The following is a 12,071-nucleotide window of genomic DNA, read 5'->3' as shown; positions in this document are numbered from 1 at the left end:
TCCTGTTACAACTAAAAGAAAATTTATCTCATCTTACTAAATTTTAAAACTAGCCAAAATGAGTTGTGGTTGACTATAAAACCAGTCTCCATCCCACATCGAAGAATGGTAGTCCATAAAAAATTTTTCACAGAGACTTCTTTTTGTGTACCCCTGCAGAGTCAAAGACTTTTAAAACAGAATAATTCAGAATGCAATAACATTATCAACAGAACTCTAGCAACAGTTCAGTGATAGCTGATTATTTATTCAGAGTATTTCATAGGTAATAAAATTCCTTTATAATTATTTTGGTAATGTATGTTTTTACTAAATCTGTTTCTATAAAATAGTATTTAATTAGGACCTGACAGAAAAAGAAGTTTCTCTGTGATTATTAGGATCTTTATCTTTTTCTATATCCTTAAATTGTTCTACTAATGCAGTATGTATACAGTTACAGAATTTCCTCCAACAAATGTGTTTTCTGAGGCTAAGTCAAATGACAAATATCTAAGTCACTTCAGGAAATAGAATCTCCCAAGGACAGGGTTCTGCCACTTCCTATGGCTTTTCTGATGGCATCTTTGACTTCCTTGTTCCTCAGGCAATAGATGATTGGGTTGAGCAGGGGAGTGAAGACAGCATAGACAGCTGAGATCAACTTGTTAGAATTAAATGAAGCAATGGCCCGAGGTCGGACGTACATGAAGATCACAGCTGTGTAGAAAATGACCACCACTGTAAGATGAGAAGCACAGGTGGAGAAGGCCTTCTGCTGCCCAGTGGCTGAGGGTATATTCAGGATGGTAGAGACAATGAAGGCATAAGAAAGGACTGTGGCTGAGAGAGGAAACACAAGGATGACAATGGCTAGGGCAAAATCTACCTTCTCAGCCATAGATAAGTCCATACAGGCCAGTTTAAGGATAGGTGACACATCACAGAAAAAATGGTTCAAGATATTATTGCCACAGAAGGCAACTCGGGAGATGAAGTATACCTTTGCCATGGAGATACTGAAACCACTCACCCAGGAACCGATGGTCAGCTGAACACAAAACCCTGTAGTCATCATGACTGGATAACGAAGAGGCCAACATATGGCTACATACCGATCATAGGCCATGGCAGCTAAAAGTACGCATTCAGTACAGGCAAGAGATATGAAGAAATAGAGCTGTGTCATGCATCCCAAGAAGGAAATGGTATTGGGGTAAAATAGGAATCCAGCCAGCATCTTAGGTACAGTGACAGAAATATACCAGGCCTCCAGAAAGGACATGTTACCTAGAAAATAGTACATGGGTTTGTGCAAGGACCCAGTGACCCACACAGTAAAGATGATGACCAGATTCTCCAAAAGTACAAACAAGTAAGTTAGGAGGAAGATAAAAAAGAGCAGCATTTGCAGCCAGTGAGCTGTAGGGAAGCCCACGAGAATGAACTCTCTGATGCTGGTGATGTTTCCCTTCCACATAACTGCATTACCAAAAGATAAAAAAATTAATGTTAATATAAGAACATTCAAGAGTGATATTCAGATGGGTAGCGGGGGCCATTATGCTGGAGAAATTTTTATTGTAAAAAATATTACTCTAAATTCTTCATCTATGATGGGTTTGATGTGGGAAACACACGCAGTCACAAGATGACTCCAGAAAAACAGAAACCACCTAAAACAAAGAGCACACAGCCAGAAATATTGAAATGGGATCATGACGCGATATTTAGGGTTTTAGTCTTTGGATTTGCATCAGGAATGGGTCTGCAGATGTCACTAGGGGTGAGAACTTTCCTGTCAGTATGCTTCCAGGTTCTAGAAGAAGCTATGAGGCAGAAAACCATGTGACTGGAAAATGTTCCCAGAGTGGTTCAATCAGCAGTGCCAGGAATGAAGAAATTTCAAAATCTGGATAAAATAAAAGCAGCACAACTACTAGAGAAGAAACCTCCTGGTCAGGATAGCAAATTATTTGGACACCTTTTGAAGACACTAGTGATGATTCTTTGTCCATGTTTAGAGCAGTGACTTTAAAAATAGAATAAAGAAAATTCAACACCTTTTATATGGCTTGTATTAATACACTATATATACTTATATAGAGAATTATACATACATAATTATGGATTTGATATGTAGTAGATATTCAAAGACTTGACTATTATCCCCCTCCATGCATTCTGTTCCTTTGCATACACACATATACATTCACATGCATACCAAAAATTTAAATTTATACTTTAGACACAGTAAAATGTCAATAATCATGGTTAGTAATAAACTAGACAATAACAAAAATATAGTTTTATATGGCTGAAATCTTGTCTCTTAGTTTCTTTTCCAAAATTTGTTACTGAACCATAGATTTTAGCAACCTTGGCATGCTTTTTTTTTCTTTTACTTATTATGTCAGGAAAATTTACCTTTTTATTTGCCATTAGTTTTACACTTTTGAGGTATTGTCACATAAAACAATGATCACTTGAACATAAGCCCTGCCATAGGAGGAACAATTAAAAGAGTAGAAGAAGGTAATGCAAAATAGGGTACCTATATTAAACACAGGGATGATTCATGTAAGAGGCAGATGAAATGGGAGTTCACCATGATACTTGGAAGAACATTAAATTGAAACTTGTAAATTATTTACTTCTGTAATTTTCCACTTAGTGCTTTATGCAGTAGCTCACAATAAGTAGCTTGAATCAAGGGAATCAAACTATAGAGAAAAGAGAAATATAGTATATGAATATACTTACAAATATATGTGCACTAATACCATACTTCATATTATCTAATTACAACTTTACTTATCAATCTAATCTATGCTTTCTTCAAACACATGTTAAAATTAAATATTGATGCAAATATCACTTGATCAGTTCTGTCTAATTCTTGGCTATAGAAATTATAACTTTAGATACAAGTTGAACATAAATAGCGATTGAGGAGCATATTGGAGAAGGGAGGATTCAAGAGAGGTCCTGGCCCCCTAGGGGACAACATGGTCTAAGGACATTATTACAATTTGAACAGAGTTAGAAGCTGGCATAAAAATAAAATGAACAAAAAAAATAAAATAAAATGAACTAAAGAGAAGAAAACTTTTAAGGAAACAGAAATTTAAAATAAAAAAACAGAACTCAGGGAATGGGAAAAATGTCAAGTCTCAAACTGACCATAAATTACTTGGTTATTGTATATTTGGATAATGGCTATAGTGAATTGGAACTCAAATTTGACTTCTTTCTCCACCAAAAGGATTATCCATTAATTAATTTTGGTTGCTTCTTTCAGGAGACTTTTATACCCAAGAGGTATAAGAGAGGAAGAAAGCACATAGCTTAGCTCTGAACTACCATGAATAAGGTAGTAAAGGAATGTTTGTAGGTAGATGCATTTAGCATGTCTGATTTTAACGTATCATGTGACACATTATAGAAACATGACAGAAAACAGACTCAGTGTCTAGAGAACCAAAGCAATGGAAATGTACTCACCATAGGAACATGCAGATGGAAAGTCTGAACTCTAGTCCATGACGTATTGCTTCCTGACATTATAATCTGGAGCAGACCTCAACTGCCTAAGCCACTTTATTCATTAGAGGAAAGGGACTATATAGCATAATTAATGGTAAGGAGGATCTAATTATTCCTTGTTTAAGACCTGGCTTCCCCTGGATATTAAAAAGAGAAAATAGGCATGGAGTTTGGTAGCACATACCTTTAATTTCATAGCTCAAAGAACAGAGGTACGTAGATTTCTGTGAGTTCAAATCCAGTGGTCTACAAAGTGAGGTCCAGGAAAGTTGGTGCTAAATAGTAAGACCTAGTCTCAGAAACAACTAAAAAGAAAGAAAAAAAATGAAGTAAGATGGAAAAGGGTCGGATTCTTCTGTTTAAAGACTTGAAAGGAGAGAAACAAATCAACAAGCAATTATTGTCCAGTGACTGGTAGTCATAAATATGCACGGCCAGGTATCTCACTGGAGGAGGGCCCACTGTTCCGTATACTAAATAGGACTTACTTATTTAAGCCTGGATAGTTGAGCCCTGATGGTTGAAAACTCATACAAGGGAAGAAATAATACTATGATAGTTTAATAAGATTTGATAGCATGCACCAATAGGGAAACTGATACAGAATTACTGCAAGTTTGAATCCAGAATGATTTACATGAGTTACAAGACTGTGCAACAAGACCCTTCTAAAAGCATACAAACAATTTTTTAAAAAAAAAAGATGATAGCTAATATATAGTACACTTCAGAAAAGTAATCATCTAGCTCATCTCTTTTATGCATTAAATTCATCTGTTTTACAATTGTTTACTGAGAACCTAATATGGGACAAGCACTTTCTGTACATTTAAGTGACTCAGTTAACAAGATAGATAAACCAGGCAGAGTGCTTTTCAGTAACTACATCCTAAGAAAGAAAGCAGGCAGTCAAAAAGTGAATACAGCATGTAGAAGAAATGGGAAAATTCTATGGAGAAATTTAACCAAGACATAAAAATAAAAAAATAAAAATAAAAACATGAGTGCAGACAGTGACAATATGCTGATATTTTAAACAGAAAGATAAGGACAGAACTCATTAAACAGTCATGAAGAACATAAAAAGCATTAGGCACGGGGCATCCTGATGAAGAGGTTTTCTGAGACAAAAAAACAGCCCTTTAGTGTAGTAAAAGCAGAGTGAATAGAGAGAGACATGAGGTCATAGCTATAAAGAGCAGGAGACCTGACTGTGAGCGGATCCATTGCATTCCTTCTGATGCATGGCTCACAATTGCTATTTACTGAACTGGTTGAGGAAGGTTTTAAGCAATTAGATAGTTAAAAAATCAGAAGCTTAGGCATGGGGCTCACTGAGCATTAGCATGTGTGAAGACCTGGGTTTAATCCCCAGAACTTCAAAAAAAAAGTCTCAATAAAGTATTGTTAGCTGAATTATTTCCTACACATTTTGAAAGTGAATCAATTGATCAATTGTGTCTCCCTAAAAATGGCCATCTTGTTCTTTATTGATCTTACTTCTATATCTGCTTTAGGACCCTGGCTATCTGCTAACCTTGTTTGACTATTTCTACTTCTTCTGCACCCTCTCTATGATAGCTACCTCTCCAGAAATAACCAAGTTTTTTCCATCTTAAATTGTAAATTTTTTTCAAGACAGGGTTTCTCTGTAGCTTTGAAGTCTATCCTAGAAATAGCTCTTGTAGACCAACTTGGCCTCGAACTCACAGAGATCCACCTGCCTCTGCCTCCCAAATGCTGGGATTAAAGGTATGCACCACCACTGCCCAGTGTAAATTGTCAATTTTTAAAAAATGTAGTTGCACACACCTGTAAACATAGCATTCAGTGATTGAGGGAGAGGATTATGAATCCAAGGCCAGCATAGAAAAAAAACAAACAAGATATTTTCCACTCATTGAACTCACCTTTTACTTTCTCCTGCTATGAATTTAGCCCAGTAGTTGGAAGCAGTTGACAACCGCCAAGGCATTGCAGCTCTTTAGCAAATAACCCAGAGGAAGAAACAGTCATCACATTAGAATATCAAGTACACTGAGAATCCAAGATTGAGACTGATTTTTTTTGTCTGGGGAGCTCAGAAAGCCTTGAAGACACAGCTTGGACTGCATGAAGCATTGCAAGGTTTTGAAAAGGGAGATGACTACCAAGGAAAGAAAACCAAAAATGTAAAAGTATAGAGTGAAGAAGTGGGATTGAATGATAGAGTTGGATTTTGATTGGAAATAATAGGAGCAGAGAGAAGAGAGCTGAATAAGGAGAAAACTGAAGAGTGAGTTATGTAGTATTAGTTCTCTGTACACTGTCTTATGAATGAAATAAAATTAAATTTATGCCCTGGCAATGCTGAAGCATGCATGTGTAGTCTGTATATGGTGATTCTGTTGAACTTATCCATATCGGGTTTCATGGTCTAAGCTGACGACGACTGACCAGGTCTCTCCCTCCAAAAGACTTCAGATCTCATTACAGATGAGTGTGAGCAACCATGTGGTTGCTGGGAATTGAAGTCAGGACGTTTGGAATAGCAGGCAGTGCTCTTAATCACTGAGCCATCTTTTCTCACTTATAACAACATATTGACAAATACCTCTTCTCACACTGGCCACATGTGGAAAAAGAGTTGAGTCTTGTTTCATAACCTCTAGTATTAATCCATTATTGTTGAATTACATGCTTATTTTAAAAACATTAGTAGGACTGTATAGGTTCAAGCATTGCCTAGATTCCTATCCACACTCCATCACTCTGGTGGAGTATTTGGCTGAGGGCCACATGAGGCTACTGTCCTACATTTTCACCTTGCTGAATATTCACCATGTTTTTCTACCTTACTTTTAGTACCTTCATTTTTCATGATAGTTTTTGGTCACTCCAAAATCATGTAATCTATAGTGATAACAACAATAATAATTAATTGGATGTATCACACAGCAAAATACGAACCATTTCTTTCCTAGATGTTATATCACTTAATTCTCACCACAACATAATAAGGTGGCTATTACTGGTTCCACACTATAGGTAATAGAGTAAATATTGTGACTAAATTCACACACACTACTAAGGGATGTGATGGCATTATAATGTAAGACTAACTCTCCAGAACCTACAGCACTTCTACTTTGTTTTCACTATATAACAATAGTATTTATTCAAAAATTGATCTCTCTTTCAATATGTGTATCTGTGTGTGTGCGTGCATATTTGTGTATATGAGTGTGTGTGTGAGTGTGTATGTTGTATTCCTTCTTCCATATATTTAATAATCTAATCTACTCCTCCAATAATTCTGATCACATGTTGGTCTTTCATTTTCCTTCACCTTGATGTTAAAATAAGGGAGATTTTTTTCAAGTCCTTTTAGCCAAATTCTACATCTAAAATCTAGCTCCTACGCTAAAGCTGAGCTTTTAAGTTTTCTTCTTTTTATTTATTCTTCTATTATACTGACTATAACCTCCTTCTCTCCATTTCTCCCAACCTTCACACACATCTCCTGCCTACCCTAGATCCACTTCCCTTTCCCTTCATAAAAGAGAAGGCTTCCCAGTGATATCAACCAAGCATGGCATAACATAATGCAATAAGACTAGGCACAAAACCCTCATATCAAGGCTGGATGAGACAACCCATTAAAAGGAAAATAATCCCAAAAGCAGATAAGAGTCAGAGACACCCCAGTACCACTGTTGGGAGTTCCACAAATACCCCAAGTTAAACAACCACAGTATGTTTGCAGAAGATGTAGCCGAGACCCTTGCAGGTTCCGTGATTGCTGCTTCAGTCTCTGTGAACCCCAACAAGCCCTGCTTAACTGATTCTGTGAACTGTGTTCTTCTGGTGCCCTCAAGCCCTCTGGCTTCTATAATCATTCCTCCACCTCTTCTACGGGTTCCCAGAGCTCTGCCTAATGTTTAAGAGTGGATCTCTGCATCTGTTTCCAACAGCTGCCAGAAGCAGTCTCTTTGATGATGATTGGGCTAGGCAGAAATTTAGGGGTATAGCAAAATAAAAATTATTTCATTGACTTTCTGGGCTTTTAGGTCAGTTATATTTGGTTGTACACTAGGTCTCTGGACCATCCAGCTCCTGTTTCCTGTCCACAGCTTCTATGATCAGTCTAAAGTTCCCATCATCTAAAATTGTTTGTCGTGAGAAACTTTCATTTTATAAAATATTTAAAAACTCCTAACTTCTAATGTTGTTCATTAAACACCATCTGAGTCTGTGGACGTATGCTTCTATGGTACACAGACCTCTGATCCAGCCACAGACTAGCTATGCCCTAATTACTTCGTAACTCTTTGAAAGACTTAGTAGGATTGGAATACTGACTCAGAGAAAATGGCTCACCTGCTAAGTCAAAGAAAAAGAACTTATGTAGGTAATCCAGAAGATGCTTTGGGTTTTCCAAAGAAGTTAGAGAAAGTGAGATGAGAACTAGAGGAATACTACAAAGGGGGGAGTTTATTTATCTGGGTACAAGGCAGGATTAATAAGAAAAGCAAACTTCCAAGTTTGGGTGAAAAGCAGTATGCAGAGAATGGCTCTGAGACCTTAACAGATACTGGCAGAATGTCTACTAATTATTTAAGAGAGTACTAAATGTCATTCCTATTTAGTCTGGGTTACCTTATATAAATATGAATATGAACATGTGCATTAAACCCATCTGTTTCTTCCTATACTCCTAACATTGCTGCCTGTGCCACATATGATCTAAGTCCTATGCTCCTCTAAATTCTAATATTCTTTCTTTGCTAGGTAACAACACAAGGTTGAGCTACTCCTGAGAAGTGTGAAGTTCTTCACTGTGTCACTCTTAACAACAGTCTAGTCATACATATTCTTCCTTGTTCCTGAAATTCTTCCTAACTCATACCCTAGGAAAGCCTAGGAAAGAGCTTGTTCAATTTTTATCCTCTGCCAAACCAACCATGGCCATCCACTTTCTTTTCCACACCCTTCCAGCCTTCCTACTGTTTTTCCTTGCAACCTCTGATTTTGTAACATTTCTCACCTTCAAGTATCACATGGTAACATTTTGTTCAAGATTTATGAACACCTTGAAAATACCAGTTTTATCTCATTTTTTACTTACCTTGACATCTCTATTTTCTGTCACAGTCCCTGGGTTGTGTTAGATACTTGATAAGAAAATTAGTTGTGAAATTCAATTAATACTGGGTATTACACAAAACCATATTTCATAGATCCTTTGCTGCCCTGTTGAAGTAAGTCACGTGCTTTGAGTCTAATTTAGAGATTTTGGTTTAGTTGTCTTCTTACCAGACTGATGGACAGGCTTCCTCGTGAACACAAACTTTGTGTTTGCTCCTGAAAGTGATTAACAGAAGGTGACCAAAAGGAAATTAGCAAAAGCAGCACCTGTGCCTGTTTAGATCTTGGAAAGTTGTTTCTCTATAAAGTCAAAGAGTTTCACAGCTTTTTTTCTTCTCCACAAAATAGACTACAAGGTCTAGAGTCCAAGAAAATGGTAACTTTCTGTTATTGATCCTAGGAAAATGAAACATCACTTTAATTTGCATATATCAGAAAAATTTAAATCCAAAATTTGTTCATACTTTTGGGCTTGTTTGATACCACTAGAGCCCAGTATGGGAGAGATTTTTCTGTTGATTGTGATGTTTTTCTATTACTGTTCACTGTATTTCCCAGTTCTCTCCCACGCTTATACTTGACCTGTTTCTCTATTAACAATCCCAGCCTGCTTTATATGTTGGCTCCTCCCACTGTCTCTCCCAGGCAGAACCTAGAACTGGATAAGTCTCAAGCCTTCATTTTCCTCCCTCTTAGTGATAAAATAACTATGTTTCTTCAATGTGTTAATATTGCTTGAAAAAAGATGCAGATGAGGTGATCAAAGTGCACACAAAAGAATTTCACAGAAGTTTGATACATATTAGGCTCTCAGTAAATGCAAAGCTCATGTCTACTCCTTTCTTCAAAGCATTAAAAATAAATAATTGTACACAGGGCTAGAAAAGGGAGCATCAAGAATAAAGCAAATTTGAAGGTTTTGTTTTCTAGGTAGCATAATATTGGCCCTCTTAATTTTTTAAAATAATTATCTTGGTTCTTCCTTTTAGACGCTTGGTAACAGGAATATCTGTTCTTAGAGATCCAAGAGGAAAACAAAAAGGAGTCCAGAGCAAAGGAGGGTATGAAAGAGGAAAGTAGGAAAGGAACGTCGACATAGAGCAAACAGCTTTGAGTATTTCTGGTCCAATTAGTTTGCAAGCTTCACGCTCTCCTCTAGCTTAATTTTTCCAACGCTCCTGCTATTTTCAGGATGCTAAGAACTAGAGGGACAGCTATAATTAGATTTTGGTCAAAGAACAAGAAAAATATTCAGGTCTTTCAGATTCTGAATATTAGGCCAATGGAACAGAAAATGACTTTATGTATTAGATGTGGTCCAGACCTAGTCGAAAATGATACAGTTCTGGTCATCAATTAACAAGTTAAGGACAAAGATCCTGGAAACTATGTGACAAGATATGCCGTAGCCTGCAACCTTATTTCTTCTTACGTCTCTCTTTGAGAACAGTAAGTGGCAAAAACTGAAGATTAATGCTTATTATTCAGTTATTTTCTCAGTCTGCTAAATGTTCTTCTGTGAGATAAAACTAAGAAAAAATTGGCTGATAAAAATTAGTGGGGTCTTTATAATCGTCATGTAAACACATTTTTGTAGTAACTATGACTAAAAGGAAAGTTGTGAATTTATTTTCATGAAAATATAAATATATCAATTTATTCATTGAATCAAACCCTTCATTTTATAACAAGTAAAAAAAATGGCATTTAATCCCAGCACTCGGGAGGCAGAGGCAGGTGGATCTCTGTGAGTTCGAGACCAGCCTGGTCTACAAGAGCTAGTTCCAGGACAGGAACCAAAAGCTACAGAGAAACCCTGTCTCGAAAAATCCAAAAAAAAAAAAAAAAACTTAATTGGTAATTTGAAAGAAAATAACTACTATAACCAGTTGTTAATGTGAGGTGCCTATGATATTGTTCTATATATGCTTACAGAGTTGATTTCTCACCCTTCTTAGGCTTACTATAGTTATTAATAACTGAAACATTACCACTCCAGGATATCTCAGATATTTCAGAAACCTTTGAATTATTATATGTGCGATTTATTTGCCATAACATTTCTCAGACATTGAGATGAATAACATTGTCTCTATTTTAAATGTGAGCTTTCCAGTGACAAAGTCATGAAGCCACCCTGGCTTCATCATGGAAACCATCCACAAGAATCAGATACTAATATTGGCACTCATATGCCTAATCCATGGCAAAGTCTTCAGGTCTGTAAAAAGGAAACAAAGGTTCAGAGCAAGTAATGATTTTTCTATGGTGCTTACATCATCAACATTCTAACAGCAACGTCCTCTCTAAGTCAAATTAATTGAAAGGAGAGTTAATTACTTACCATATTCCCATGAAGAATGAGAAAAACCCTTTGGGTTGAATGTCAGAAAATCTTTTTACTCTAGAACACTTGTCTCAGCCACAGAAGATAAAGTTGCTGTTGCTGATGAATGACGAGAGAATTATAGCTTACCTAATTCACATAAGCTAAGGAAAGCCCCACAACTGACTGCCCCCTGCATGCAATCTGTGTGTGAGTCAACACCTCACACAGATTCCACATACACCAAATACCACGTAACATTTGTCGTCCTGGGCTTGGCTTGTTTTGCTCTTCATAATGTCTCCAAAGTTCATCCATGTTGTCACATATGACTAGCTCTTCCCCTTCTAAAGGTTGACTTGGTGACTAGATAAGCTTTAGTGATTTATTGTTCAGACCAGTAACAATATCAAATAGTAAACATACATCATGTACTGAAAAATTGTTGAACTATTAGACTGTGTTTCCATTCACAACAAAATACAAGTGAGATATTATATATACCTTAATCATTCTACATTTTGAATCTATGTCAAATCTATTATCTGCTTTAAATTTTTATAATTATAATTTTCAGTTAAATTGAAACATAATAATAAGTCCTGGACAAGCATTTAAAGATAATGAAGGTTTTAAGCTTTGTAACCTCAGTCTATGACAACTGTTGAAACAGATATGAAAAGTCCAGGATAGTCACATCAGTCAAAAAACTAAAAATTTAAACATTTTATGAAGTATGTAGTATTTTAAACTTAAATATATGCTAGAAATTTTGAAGGTTCAGACCTGAAGGCAATACAATAAAAATATTACAGATATTATATATTAAGACAGGGAATGACTCACCATAGGGTTATTGACAATCAAATGCATATTAATCAGGATTAATTTAGGTAACTAAGCCATAAGCAGATGTATAAGAAACTTACAATCTAGAATGAGAAATCATGTTTGCATCCAAATTATTATCCATAGGGTAAAATATTACAATCAAGATACCATTAAATATTTCATACCTAGAACATACCAGAATGAGATTACAAGCATGTTCCACCATACCCAATTTTTTTACATGGGTTCTAAGAATCAGCCT

The 12,071-nt window shown here is 36.2% G+C and overlaps 1 protein-coding gene across 1 annotated transcript; it reads right to left on the bottom strand.

The window, feature by feature from the left end:
• Positions 1-502: 502 nt before the first annotated feature.
• LOC101982950 (olfactory receptor 6) lies at positions 503-1,459 on the bottom strand. Its single transcript, XM_005351107.2, has one exon. The coding sequence runs from the start codon at positions 1,457-1,459 to the stop codon at positions 503-505; it is 957 nt and encodes a 318-aa protein (XP_005351164.1).
• Positions 1,460-12,071: the final 10,612 nt, after the last annotated feature.

The sequence above is a fragment of the Microtus ochrogaster genome, chromosome 8, assembly GCF_000317375.1.
Source record: "Microtus ochrogaster isolate Prairie Vole_2 chromosome 8, MicOch1.0, whole genome shotgun sequence".
In the NCBI taxonomy this organism is placed as follows: Eukaryota; Metazoa; Chordata; class Mammalia; order Rodentia; family Cricetidae; genus Microtus; species Microtus ochrogaster.
This window is presented reverse-complemented; position numbering and strand designations above follow the sequence as displayed.